We start from the raw sequence: 14918 nt of genomic DNA on the forward strand, positions 1-14918 counted from the left end.
CTGTCAATCAATTGTTATAGGTGATATTATTCAGATGATTGACATTTGATAGTTTTATAAATTTAGATGCCAGACTGAAGTGGAAATTTGCACAGCTCTTACATATAAATTAAATAACTGCACTTGACCATAAAAAGGTCAAATTTGTGCTTATTTTCGTAAATTGAGACTACTTTGAAAGGAAACAGATTGATATGACAGAAGACTGAGCTTTAGTGAAGAAATAACTGAGCATTTTTCTGAGTTTATGCTTGATGGCAGGTTGAGAATTTCAGTAGTAGATCATCGTATAAAGTTCTGTAACAACACTGTTGAACGTGATATTGTAAGATAATTAAATCTGGTTTGGTAGATGTTTTGCATTGCTGAAAAAATTGAGTAATTCTCTCATCAATTTTGAATGTCAAAGCTTCTTTATTGTAAATGGGTCCTGAAATAATTAGCGCCTTTACTTCCTCCAACAAATCACTGTTTGCTGTTGCGATTTTTGGGGTAACAAAGAGAAGGCATACAGAGGCTTCTCACCACACAAGTATGACTAATGAGCTGGAGTTTGGTAGTTAGAGAAGGTTCTCCTACAGCAGGTGAAGAAAAGGAAGTTGATGATGATGAGGTCGACTCGTTGATTTCATGTCTCGAAAGGGAAGAAGTGTCTTATGTTACAAAACTGCGTCTGAGCACAAAACACCAAAAAATGTCTGTTTTTCAGTGAGACAAATCCTACAGTGTGTGTACCTGTTTAGCTTGGTGTGTGTCTGCTGTGATTGAAACTATGTGTCTGGATGTGTGCGTGTGTGCACCACTGGTACTACACACACTCCTTGCAGCCACATTCCACAGGCTTCTCCACGTCCTGCGTAAACGAGGTGCCGTCGTCGCATTCGAAGGTGAGCCGCCGGCGTCGCACCCTCAGAGGAGCGCAGCAGGAGCCGGCGCTGATGTCTGGCTTCGCTGTCGTTTGGCAACGACCTTGACATTCAACCCAGGAAAAAGGTTTTGACGTCTGGCAGAGGATGGTGCCACGCTGCAGCCGGTGGTAATCCCTGACTGGCTCGCCTCGACATGGGGACTCTGTGGGAGGTAGCACAGGCAGATGGATAAAAGAGGGTCCAACTGTGTTTCCATAAGGTAAAGATGAAAAATATTTGACCTTTTGCGTGATCGAACTTTTAAATTTGAACTTTTTCTTAAAGTGTGAGACACAAATAAAAAATGAAAAATGCAAAAAACTGAAGTGGCCAAACTAACTATTAACAGAAATCATTTTTTTAGTGTTTCATAGTGTTTAACTCATCTGTCTTTGATTAAAAGAAACTACCGTCTTTCTACTGCACAGAAACTACCATCTGAGACCATAAACACAGTTTATGGTAGTTTGACGTGTGAGCGATTACACTATGTTATTCATTTGGTAAATTATGATTCACAGAATGAGTCAAGAGAAACAGTGGCAGAGAAATAGGTTATGCTTTGAACTGGGTCCACCCTGTAAAGGACAAGTTGCTACTTGTAAGCGTGCAGCATCCCTCAGTTTTTTCTCACCCAGCACTCTTGTCAGGTCCAGTTTCTAATGACCACAGTCTCTGGGGTTCTTTCTTAAAATAAGCTCTATAACAAATTTGTTCTATAAATATCTTGCAGATTTCTGCGATGTTTAATTTTGAAGCTGTGAAATTTTATTTGTGAATCAGTATAATTGTCTTTAATTCTCATTTGAATCCTTTATTACGGTAAGACTTTCTAATTTGTGTTGTAACATCTGAAATCTTTTTAACTATTTATTTGTAACAGAGCAGCTGAGCAGACAGGCGAGCAAAGCGAGAGAGCCGGGGAAACAACATGCAGCAAAAACCTGGGATACTTCAGCATATGGTTGCATGCTCAGCCCGGTGAGCTATACTGGCCTTTTTATTTTGGAAGCACTTTGAGACTATGGCTGTCACATGAAATATATATAATGATAAGTAAAAACTTAACTTTTAAAATATCAAGTAGAGTATAATTTAATACCCATGAAATCATGATACATGTTTTAAAGGCTGGCATTATTTTCTTAAATACATAAACCTCTCAGCACCCTGTAACAATTTCAAATACCGACTGCTCATCCTGACTCACCTATATCACAGCTCTCTCCAGTGTACCCCTGCTCACAGATGCACCTTTCTCCATCCTCCGTCGTCTGACACTGGCCATGCAGACACTTCAGACCCCGGCATGAGCCCGTGGGCTCCTTCTGGAGGTTACACAGTGCACCGTAATATCCCTCCTCGCAGTCACAGCGGTATGTTTCTGCATCCAGCACCACGCACACACCCTTCACACACCTGGAATTAAAAGAAGCAGATGAGGAAAAGAATCAGTATTAAAAAAGGGTTTTATAAATGTTACAAAAACCACTTTGAGTAATGAGTGAAGACATTTGGAAGCACACGTCCTGTACTAAGCACGTAACATGCCACGATAAGTGCTGCTCACTTGCTGCCTTCACAGGGGTTGGCACCAGCTGCTAGAGTGACAACATCCACTCTAGTAAGACCTCCTGTTACTGGCTGGTCACAGTGTTGTCCTGTCCAACCTTGCTGGCAGTGGCACTGAGGGCCCTGTGAGAGAGAAGACATCTGTGCTTTACTTGTTTTCTACGAAACTCCAGTTCTTTAATATACTATGTTCAGTTCGATACAATTTTATTCATACAGAATCACATCAGAACCACAGTTGCCTCAAGGCCTTTTATATTGTAAGGTAGAGACCCTACAATAACACAGAGAAAACTCCAATGATTAAACAACCTCCTACAAACAAGGACTTGGCAACCGTGGGAAGGAAAAACTCCCTTCACAGTTCAGGGAGGGGCAGCCATCTGCAGCAACTCGTTGGGGATAATGGGAGGAAGACAGGACGAATAAAAAACTGTGTGTATAACCTAATTTATATTAGCTCAGTAATAGCTTGATTACACCCAGAAGCACTGAGCTAAATTAAATCATAATCACACTGTGACACTTTGACAACATTGTTTGTAAATTACATGTTTGTCTCCTAATTTATGTAAAAAAATATGCTTTAATTTAACATCTATGCCATTATTACGTTTGCAAGAGGTTTCACTGCTGACAGTGTGTTGCTACCTGTGGACCGTTGGGTTGGCAGATGCCGTGCAGGCAGTAGAGTTTGCGACAGGCTTTGCAGCCTGGCACCACCCCCAGCTTCATGTGGCTGCGAGTGAAGTCCTGCAGCTCGTGGTTGATATAAAGGTTCCTGATGCAGCCGTGGAAGCTTGACGTGTTGAGGGTCTGAGAGGAGAGACCCAGAGAGGCTGGCATCACTTCCTCAGGCATACCTGGACAGACAGAAAATCAATTGGTTATGTCAGAATATTCCACAAAACTGTGGAGCATGAATACAAAGGTTCATGTCTGAACTGAGGTGTGAAGCCCTGGTCCTACCTCCCACATACAGACGGGCCTCCCCTGTTGCTGGACGACTTCCTCCCTGACTGTCCAGTGTTGTTGGCTCTCCTCCATCCACTGACAGGTTCACCATCCGATTAAAGGTCACCAGCTCTAGCGTGTGGAAATGCCCATCGTTGACAGTCTCTGTGCTATTATGGAGGAGGCAACAACATTGCATTATGTTTTAGGCACTATGTAAAAATTAACTGAGCGGAAGGACAGTGGAGCAGCTACGTCTTTTTGTCAGTGACTGTTTCCACTTTGATTTTTGCTGGTATTATTCAAATGAATAACAACTTGTCTTTCTTTCTCTTTTAGACACTAATGATCAGTCTAACCTTTAATGCAGGAAGCTGGTGAACTAATGTACAGTGCCCTAAACTAAACATTTGCCTCGTGGAAGTGGGGCCTGTCCCTGCATTCGCTGGACGAGTAACTTCAAGACTTTTCCATTTGGATGTTCAAAAAGAGGAAAAGAGTTGTGTAATAATTTGTGCATATTAACCAAATCCAAAATCGACCTGGTGACTGTTAAGAGCTTTAAACTCAAAGATGATTACTAGAGCAACTAAAAAAATATCAACAACAACTCTGGCCTATTCCCTGAACATTGATGATGACTAACATGCCAGTCAGTTTATAATGGCCATGAAAGGTTGCTATCATGCAGGCAGAGAAGAGGCCTGTCTTATCTCTAAAGGCAGATCGTTCCACAGTTTTGGAGCTGCTACAGCAAAAGTTTCCACTCAGTCCTGGGTACATTCAGGAATAGCCGATCAGCTGACCTGAGAGAGTGGGTGGGTGTATAAATCTGTAGCAGCTCAGAAAGATAAGATGGGGCTAGGCCATGGAGGGCTTTAAAAGCAAATAAAAGAATTTTCAAATGAATCCTTAAAAAAATGGGCAGCCAGTGAAGTGAAGCTAGAATAGGGGAGATGTGCACAAACTTTCCAGTGCCAGTTAAAAGACGCGCTGCAGCATTTTGCACCCTCTGTAGATGAGTAATGTATGAAGCACTGATCCCTATATAAAGTGCATTACAGTAATCCAGCCGAGTGCTAACAAAGGCGTGGATTAATAAGGTAAACTTAACTCAAACCAGAACACGAATAGAAAACAAAATACAATGAAACTCAAACACTGGGTCACATGACCCAGTGTTAGACACTAACACTATCCCTATATCATTTTCTTTGTCTCTAATTTTAGTCACTTGTTACATTTTTTTCCAGTTTTCTCATCGCTCTTCTCTTCTCAAGTCTTTATCTGTTCGTTTCTTTTTTTACATCTCGGTCCCAAAGCCCTCTCGTCTGCAGCTGCACATCACACAGATTTGCCCAAAGCACGTGTGTGCGGGAGGCTGCCAGCTGGCCGTGCCTCCTCCTTCTTAACACTGAACCATGCAAACATTTAAGCACTTGATACCTGATCAAGTGGACTCTCAACTATAAAGTGTCCTCTGGCTGAATCTGTGATTAAATCAGAAAACCCAAAGCGCTGATGTCATGTGTCCACATTCCCAAATAAAGCAGGACTGTCTCTGAGCAACGACACAGAGCTAACGAGCGCTGAGCGTGGTTGCTGAGCTACAGTGAGCTGAGAGGATGATGAGGGCCTGACAGGAGTCCAGTGGATAATTCAGCTCAACAAACTCTCAGCTTTTGAACTTCTGATGATCAGAATACAGTAATCAACATGCAGCAGTTGGCGTGAATCAGAGGGTTGAGTGTAATGTTAAACATGTTGAGCTGGTCAAATTCAGGTGCCAATCATGACCCTCACACGGTACAACTTCAGTGCTTAGTCTAAATGTAGTGCACATTTACTTCCTGTCTTTAGGAGAAATGAAGCATTTGATTGTTTATTTTTACTGCATTAAAACAACTGAAACCCACATTTTTTTACCTTTAAATTTAACAAATGTCTGGTTCCATTTTTCCTGCTAACATATGAGATTAGTAAACTAGTGAATAAAGTTTAAGCATTCTTACTGGGGATGCAATATGAAATATGAACCAAGAGGGAGTCATTCATATTTTTCAGAACTATACCATGGTTATTCTTAGATGTGCTTGATTGAATGCTTGGTTTTTAGTAAAGTGTTATGTCCTTAGTTCACAGCATGAACCCAAGCTTGCACATTCCCAGAAAATCAGCCTGATAATGTCTTCTTTGTCAAAATACACCGTAGAAACAGGGTATTTATTTCAGATTTGCACTGCCTCATTGTTGGTCTCTCTGTGTCACCAGATTTAATAAAACGCAGCTTTTAGCCTGGTGGATCAACTGGATGTCTTCAAGGAAACATTATTTGTAGTATAAAATTCTCTCTTTATAATTCATTTGAAAGTGTTTCTGTGGTTCAGCTACAAATGAGAGACTGTAATACAAAAGGGGGATTTAGATAAAATAGATGGATGTTTTAGAACACTGAATCAAACTGTTCAACACAGTGTGGAGAATTCATAGTCATGATATGAAAAACCTTTAAGTAATGTGTTGCCAAGTTAACCAGCGTGCACCAGCCTGTGCAGTCACCTGATATCACTTTGTACCTCAAGATGTGGCAGTGAGTCACTTAGTCCAATTTGAGAGGAAGTAGCTGTGCTTAGTAAACTTCTTTTCTATAGACAGTCTATGATTCTGACCACTTCTCACTCATGCTGAAGGAGTCAGTGAATTAAACTGCAACAACAAACAAAAGACCAGCTGAAGCTTTTGGCAGGATGGAGATGAAAGCCTGCCAGCAAAGCACCTCTTTTCCCCATGCCCACCCCCTAGCCAGCTGCGTCAGGCAACACCAAGGCCTGCAGGCACGGTCTGTCCAACAAGCTGAAATCAAGTAGCATTGAGAAGATCATTATTCAGGTTGTTCATTGGGTGCTTTATATGCTGTAGCAAAGTTCAGCAATGGTAAATGCAAACACTGGTTACTCTATTGTCCGTGCACCCATAGAAATGACAGACAGCCAAGTTAAAAAAACAAAAATGGTATTGCTTAAGATCCAGAACTGCTACTGAGCACTAAATGAGGGATGCTGCACATTGCAGCTTTAGAATACTGTGAAACTGTCTTTCAGTCTGTCAGTTATACAGACATTTAATCTAATTTCAAGTTATACCCCTGATTACTACGGATATACTACAATATAATACTGATTTTGTTTCTGGAAATATTTTTGCGATTGTGTTGTGTGAGGAAATTGTGTGTGAGATTAACCTCTGACACTGTGCTTAGAATATATTACCCTGCTTTTCTAAATGTTTCCCTAATATGTCTATTTAAGCATATTCATGAGAATCAGAAGGACCACCCATCAGCCATGGGTGACGGGTGGTCCTTCTGACCACTGTGTGTGTGTGTGTGTGTGTGTGTGTGTGTGTGTGTGTGTGTGTGTGTGTGTGTGTGTGTGTGTGTGTGTTTACCTGTAGATAGCAGTGGCAGGTTGGTTCCCTGGGTCATATGTGACCCTGACATGACCCTGATGGAGCTCCACAGCGATTGGCTCATTGTCCCCGTTATAGAGCAAGATACCATTTTCCTCTGCTGTTGACACCTAACGCACAGACACGCACAAAAACACACCAATAAAGGTCTGTGTGTGTGTGTGCCTGAACTTGCTGCTGCTGAAATTGATTTCTGACACTCTTCCGTGTCTGTCACCTAACACGTGCTCTCGCTAGGTGTGGACTTGTGAGCATGTTCTTACCTGTAGCGTGATGTTCGTTTGAGGCCAGTTTTTGACATCTTGAAGCTGAACATAAGAATCCCTGTCAACAAAGTTGACGCTGACCAGCTTCTCACAGTTCTGACCCTCAAAGCCTGGCAGGCACTGACACACTGCAGTTCCCAGCTTTTCCTCACAGAGGGCACCGTTCTGACACTGAGCAAGCTGGCAAGGCAGCGGGGCAGGAAGAGCCACCTCACAAAACTCACCACTGAGGAGGAAAAAGAGGTCATAATAAAGAATATCAGACATGACATACAAAGAAATACAATGATCCCACTTCCTACCATGATAATCAAACCAGCACTATGGTCTTATGATGATAAAGGAAACTCACAGTACCCAGTTTCTTAGATTTGTATCTGCACAGTTCATAGTTTTTTAAGGTTGCCAGCACCTGTATCCCTGCGGACAAACACAACTGTAGCCATCCAGATGGTCAACACACTGGGCTCCATTCTGACATCGATGATCCACACACTCATTATAATCAATACCGCAGTCTGGCCCCACCCACCCTGGGATGCATACACACCTGGAACACAAACACACACAAATATGCATAAATACTAATTAACAAATGGTGTAGGATTTGGGGAAGTAAATAGAAACATTAGAAAAAATTAACTCTGTATATGTTTATCTGCATGTGTCTGTAATTTCTCTCTCATCTGGGATCCCAAACTTAGCCAAGTCTGAAGTAATTGTGTGTGTGTGTGCATGTGTGTGCGTGCGTGTGTGCGTGTGTGTGTGTGTGTGTGTGTGTGTGTGTGTGTGTGCGCACGCATTTTCACCTGGGGCCGTTTGGGGTGCTGACGCAGGTAGATTGATGCTGACAGGGGTTTCTACCAGGAGAGCAAACACCTTCCTCTTCTTCACACAGCAGACCTAAAACAAGTGTTACAGGAATCTGTCTGTGAAGGTTCTCAGTCATCCAGGTCATCGTAGTCAAAGGAGCTTGCAAAGAAAAGCGTCTGGACTTCTTTGCAAGCTCCTTTGACTGTTGCAGGAATCCTCAATATGTTACTGTGATGGATCAGCTATGCAGCATTTTTCTAAGTGAACTGTTTGTAAAATGTAATAAATATTCAGATGCTGCTTTTGTACCCGTGTAGTTTGGAGGGCACAAGCAGGTGTAGTTGCCAACTCCGTCAACACAGGTGGCGCCACTCTCACAACCATGGTCCTCACAATCGTCCACGTTCACCTCGCAAAAAGTGCCATGGAAACCAAAAGCACATGCACAGCTTAAAAAAGAACAAAAAAAGAAACTTGACTATGAAGACGAAACATTTAGACAAATTCAAATATTTCCATGTGCTAAATGCATTAACGCGCTAATATCAAACGTTTATTAGCATGGTATATATTTTAGCATACTAATGTTTGAATCTTAGCAGGTGGGCTTGATTCTGCAACATGATGCCACATCCATCCACTAGACCAAATCTGTTGGTGGGGTTGGTAAAGAGGTTTTTTCTGCTACTTTCACCAAATTTTTGTTACCTGAATCCTCTAGTCTGCTCATCACTCAGGCAGGTTCCTCCATTGGTGCAGGGATTGCTGACGCAGGCGTCGACTGGAGTCTCGCAGTGTTTGCCCTACACACCACATGCATGCAAACTGAATTGACAGCATATTTTTGATGAGCATAGACAAACAGATCAGGCCAAGCTGAGTAACCGGATGGGATTATCAGAGACAGATGTGATCTCAAAACAATCACAGACTACACACGAACACACAAAATATTGGATCAGTGGCTTTAAACATCAGATCTAGCTCTGTAAATATATTACTGTGGGACTGCCAGAGATCATATTTTGATGATAAAGCTTAAGAAAACAATACAACCTCAAACTCAAACTGCAACAAGCAACACACACACACATAGTTGCATACCGTGAAGCCAGACTTGCAGACACAGGTGTACTGTTGTGTGTGGTGGACTTTGCAGATGCCCTGGTTCTGGCAGGGGGAAGACACACACGGACTACATTTGGCCTGAACAGATGACTCCACCGGACCTGATTTTACACAAACATACACAGCTGTAAAATCTATATAAGTCATTTTAACACACATGTGAGGCACACATGACAAATACACAAATGTATCAATCACAGGCAAGACGCAATGACCAATCCTAAATTTAGAAACAAAACATTTATGTTTTATTTTTCTTTAATTTCCAGATATAATTATTTCTGGTGCACAGTCCAGTGCACAGTAAATGGATACATTTATTTATAATGAATTATTTTGCTGTTAGATGAATCAATCAGAATGAAACACATGTATTTCTTTTTAAAGAAAAACATCTATTATGTTGTGTCTGTTTTTTTTTTAATTTTTAATTTAAACTGCTCTGCTTTGGCAAAAGCCTGAGGAACATTTGTATTCTGGTGTGTTGGTTGACATGACTCTGGTTTGAGCACACAGGCCAGAGTATCTGCATCTGATTTATAGCAAGTTTTACACATATGTGAGATACAGGGTTGGGTTGGACTGACTACGTGATCATTCTGCAACGCTGCAAAACTTGAGGTGCAGAACAGGTTTGAGTTATTTGAACCCTGTTGGGATTATAAGGCTGTGACACAGTGACTAATTGGGTTCAAAATAGATCCACTAACAGCTGTGACAGACGCATTAATAACCACTGTTTATTAATATAATACAAAAAAAAAGCCTATCTACTTTATTATTTTGGATACTCCTACTGTTGTGTGCCAGCAGGACAAGTGACAAATTATTAAACGGTTGCTTGTTTGCACTCTTTACAGAAGTGACATTTCCTACTATGTGCAAGACTCATAAGAAGTGAAATGAAAAATTGTTCCTGTGCAATGACAAGAGAAGCTCCACCCTGTTTGCAAAAGGCTTCACAGAAGGTGTGAGAAATAATTAATTAGAGTGAACCACCACAATAAATTTTACAGTGCAATAGTATTTTAGAAATACATCATTTAAAGTGTTAATGCACACAAAGTCTGATAGGAAGCCACTGAAGGAAAATTCACACTATGTTCACACCAGAAAGAGAGTGCGATTAAACCTCTGGGCTTGATGATGTTGGGGCCTCTTTTCTTTTCGCCGGTGCCATGTTTAAATTAAACTTTAACTCCGTGCACTCTTGTTTACAGCAGTTGCTGTTCCTCTTAGTAACTTTGTTGCCTTTTATTTCACAACTTTAAGTCAGTAGTTTTGCTTTGTTTTCTTTTTTTTTTTTTTTGATAAGCAGAAAAAGGCTAGAGAAAAACATAGGAGAAATCTGAATCCCTAACCTCTATCCACTGCTTTACAAGTCATTCAAAAGTCAAATGTTGATTAACAAATAAAGCCATCTGAGTGATATTACCAGCTGATGATGATTAAATGCACCTTCTTAACAAATTCTTGTTTTAATATTTGTATTAGTATGCTTCTGCTCTAAAAGATAAACAACAAACAGTGGAGGCAAGACAAATGCAAACAAATTAGATACTCCAAGAAAGGAGATTAAATTAAAAACAAAGAGTATAAAATTGCAAAGAGAGATAGGCAAAACCTCTAGAAACAGATTAAATAGACATTAAAAGGGCAACGAAGGCATAGAAGGGATTTAAAAATGACTAATGCTGTCAAATTACAGTGAGACGATTATTTCACCAGGGGCGACTTCAAGATTTTTTGATGTGAACAGGTTAGGGATGCCCCATGGGAAATCACAAATACACTAAGCAATGAGAATTGGCTTAACATTTTTCCAGACTCTTGTGTATTCCCCTTTGTCCTAATACTGATGGTATTATAGCTGAATAAAGGCGGGAAGATGGTTTTACATTCTCTACTTATATAAAAGTAACAACAGCACAGTGTAAAAATCCACCCGGCCACCCGGTGCCCCCTATGTAGACACATCCCTGTTTTTCAAACTCTATTCTAAAACCCAGTAATCTTTTCGGACCCTTTGCCTACGCACTGATGATTATTTAGAATTGTAAATAATCATCAGTGCCTAGGTAAAGCTTATTAAGCCTGCACTTGAGGCTTGCTCCAAAAGTGATTCAATCACCATGGATCACTATGTAAAAATACCAAGCTTCAGTATGGACCAGTTACAGCTTCTACCAAAACAGTTTGCTTGTACAGTTAATTGTTTTATGACAGTAATATACTCTTAAAATAACAAGTGATTTATCATTGTTATGTCTTATAGTTCAGGGCATGTCCTCTTTAAAGGACTGGCAGGCTAACACAGCCAAAACACACTCAGATTTACAGGCTAATACACTCTTAATACACTAAAACATGTGTGGATCATCAGTGTCAAACATTGACAACAATGACGAGCATGTGTTTAGCAGTCTTTGGAGGAAGGTTTGAAAAGATGCACAAATATAAATAAGTTTCAATATTATACAAACAACTCTTATAAAAAGGCCAATGGATGGGACAGAGTGTAATATTTATATGGTTGTACTATACATTAAATATGGATAAGCACATACATGACATATGAAAGCAATACTTTTGGATAGGTGTTGGTAAATAATTATAGAGAACTGTATAAAGACTCTGTTTTAGATAGACAATATTTTACAGCGTATATATTATTATAGTATTATCAGATTGTCTAATCAAAGGAGATAAACGTATGTATGATGAGCTAAATATAGATTTGCTTACTCCTACTCCTTTTTTGAATTTTGATTTTTTGATGTCATGTGCATTTGTTGTTGTTTTTTTTACTTTTTGTTAACATTTGTTAATAAAATTGATATTGATTATGGATATTTTTAACTTAACTATTTGTCAACTTTTTAATTTGTATGCATTTTTATACCTTTTTAAACTGATCTGATTCCTTATGGTTTTAGTTGTAGTCTCCCTGTTTCTTTGTTAGGGTCTCTCTTGTTATATTTCCCATTTTATTTTGGCAGTCTCATGTCCCTTGAGCCTTGCATTTGATTTTACTTTACCGGTTTCATTATCATTAATTAGTTTCACCTGTTGTTACCCAGCTGTTTCCACTCCCCTTGTTATCCCTCAGTGTGTTTTGTGTGTATTTATACCTGTTGTTTTCTCCTGTGGTTGCTGTTGGTAATGGATTTAGTTTGGTGATTCTGAGTTTCTGGACTTTGATTTAAAGCGAAATAAAAGTTTGCGTTTTGTTATACATATATACGGATGCAAAACATTTATTTTTTACTACATTTAGTAAAAATGATAATTATTCTTTTTTTTTTTTTAATCTACAATAATTAAAACTGTAATTGTGATTTTACTAATTTAATTTAACTCTAATTTAATTTTGAATTATTATTGCTCATTGTGGAATATTTGGTGTTTGTGAAGGCTGTGAGTCTAAAACAAACAGCTTGCCAGCAAAATTTAGCACATTTTTATTAAAGCGATTTTCTGCATACTTTAACTTCACAGTCAAAGACACGATCCACTATAGTGTCTTTAGCTGTTAGTGTGTGGGAGTAACAGCAGTCAACACCCTCTGAAGGTCAAACAGAAAAGAAAACCTTTCATTAAATATCATCTATTACGAAGCAACAGTATGTGGGCGTTGATCATTATACAAATTCAATGGCAAAAATCATATATGATGGAAATAGCCAATTAACTCTGTATTCTTTACAATTCACCCTACAGACAACAAATTATATTAGTGTTTCATGTGAACAGTTTTAGATTGAATGCTGAGCCAGTTTGGTGAAAGAGCAATTTTATAAACCAAGTAAAATATTTTATTCAGCTACAAAGTCTTATGAGATGCATAAAACTAAAGCTGCTGTAAGGTGCGCATGTTTTTCACTGCCAGCTTACCTACACACTGGAACTTGTCGGCAGGCGTGGTGAGCAGCAGCTTGCCCTCCATGCCGCGGGGGCCAGCACAGCGGGCGATACCAGGCTCCTTATAGCCGCTCTTCACCCACTCTGACAGCCACAGCAGACGGCAGTCGCAGTACAGCGGGTTGGCTCCAATTGCTCTGAAGAAATAAGCAGATGAAGAGTCCGCTCACTGATGGAGATAGTGAGACAGAAAACAGGTTTTGGAGGAAGGATGGGAGAATAGAAGCGAGTACACTGAAGGCACGAAAAGAGAAAATGAGGCGAGAGAGAAACTACAAAAGTTGGATTGAGTGGTAAGGTTTGAAGAGAAAAAAGGAGAGTGACGTTAGAACGATGAGGTTTTAGAGTTACACGCCTTTTCTAACAGTTGGAACGCTATACTAATGCTGGATTTAACCAGTTAACCACTGCATTGCATCACCTCTTCTGTTGATACCTCTGTTAAAGTGCTTGGTAGGTGAGGAGTCCAGTTCCTACATGAAAGTGAAACGTTATCCTCACTCTTGCTGGGAGTTTAGCTGCTCCACAGTTTGGGTTTTTTGTTGTTTTCTAATGCTCTGAATGTCAAAATGGGTGACAGATCTTGAGTGCAGGCACTGATACTTTATTTAAAAAAGTATTTATTTATTTATTTACATGTTTTTAATGGAGCAATGTTGCTGGAATGCATACAGACTACACCTTGGCACCTCCCTGACATCATGTCCACATGTGATAACCAAGGTGATCCAGGACTATAACCTTCGATTACAGCTTGTATTATTCCTAACTGCACATTTATCATTTAGCATTAATGATACCTTTGCAAAAACAGAAAAGAAAAAACACAATAGACAACACTTCCTGTGGCAGCTGACAGAGTTCAATCTGCCAAAGACACTGATGTTACACTTCTACACCTCCATCCTCACCTCCTCCATCACCATCTGTTACTCTGAAGCCACTGCCAAGGACAAAGGCAGACTGCAATCTGCCATTTCTCCAGGACCTGTGCACCTTCAGGATCCTGAGGCATGCAGATGGATTTGTGGCAAACCCATGGGAGGAGTATATTAACATTTTTACCCAGACTCTTCTCCCTACTTAAAGCATATTTTCCTAATACTTAATATTGTGGACATTTACACACTCCACAGCTGGAACAATTTGATCTGCCTGAATGTATTTGACAGTGCTTTCACATTCTAGTTGTTTCCGCTCATATTTACATTTATCCATCGTAGCTTGTTGTAACAGTCTCTCCCCATGTTAGGCTGCCCATGTGTGTGTAAACTAATACAGACTGATTCACATTCTGCAGACTTGTGTCTGTTTTTAATGCAGGGCTACCCAAGGGCCTGAAGATCACGACCACTCAAAATTGGTTTCCGCCTTGTCTCTAGTGTGGGGGGATTTCTCTGGATTTTCTGAATCTTTTAATGATATTATGATCTGTAGGGAATGAAATCTCTAAATTCTTTGTAGTTTCACAGTGAGAATCGCTGCTGAACTATTGACCCAGGCACTCTTTACTGGTGAAGACTTTTTCAAATGCAGGTAACTCTACCTGTCTGGGATGCTCTTATACTCCTGCTCCTTGCTGATCTGTTACTAACCAGCTGTGTCATGTTTCACCAGGTGTTTTTTTTTTGTCAGCATTACACAACTGTTTCACTTGTTTGAGAACTAACAATAAACATTTTAAGGTTTTAAAAAATTATGTCATATGTTTGAAATCCTTTTAATAATTCACTCTCACTTCAACACTATGCACTCCATATTGTACATATGTGCCATTTCTTTGCACAATATTCAAACTGCTGACCTCTGTATATTTTGCATAGATGTATACACACACACACACACACACACACACACACACACACACACACACACACACACACACACA

At 40.0% G+C, this 14918-nt stretch overlaps 1 protein-coding gene across 1 annotated transcript in view; it reads right to left on the reverse strand.

The window, feature by feature from the left end:
* Positions 1-392: 392 nt before the first annotated feature.
* LOC102205586 (slit homolog 1 protein-like) overlaps positions 393-14918 on the reverse strand; it is a 73434-nt gene continuing 58908 nt past the window's right edge. Inside the window, exons 26-38 of the mRNA XM_005749596.1 lie at positions 13004-13167; positions 9086-9210; positions 8690-8784; positions 8291-8430; positions 7978-8071; positions 7581-7718; positions 7166-7394; positions 6882-7012; positions 3450-3604; positions 3132-3343; positions 2479-2603; positions 2119-2327; positions 393-1071 (exon numbers count right to left, since the gene is read on the reverse strand). Of these exons, the coding sequence (XP_005749653.1) occupies positions 809-1071; positions 2119-2327; positions 2479-2603; positions 3132-3343; positions 3450-3604; positions 6882-7012; positions 7166-7394; positions 7581-7718; positions 7978-8071; positions 8291-8430; positions 8690-8784; positions 9086-9210; positions 13004-13167 (2080 nt within the window). The 3' untranslated portion in view covers positions 393-808. The remainder of the gene's footprint in view (positions 1072-2118; positions 2328-2478; positions 2604-3131; positions 3344-3449; positions 3605-6881; positions 7013-7165; positions 7395-7580; positions 7719-7977; positions 8072-8290; positions 8431-8689; positions 8785-9085; positions 9211-13003; positions 13168-14918) is intronic.

Source organism: Pundamilia nyererei, unplaced genomic scaffold (assembly GCF_000239375.1).
Source record: "Pundamilia nyererei isolate P.nyererei 1_Seehausen unplaced genomic scaffold, PunNye1.0 scaffold00250, whole genome shotgun sequence".
Classification (NCBI taxonomy): Eukaryota; Metazoa; Chordata; class Actinopteri; order Cichliformes; family Cichlidae; genus Pundamilia; species Pundamilia nyererei.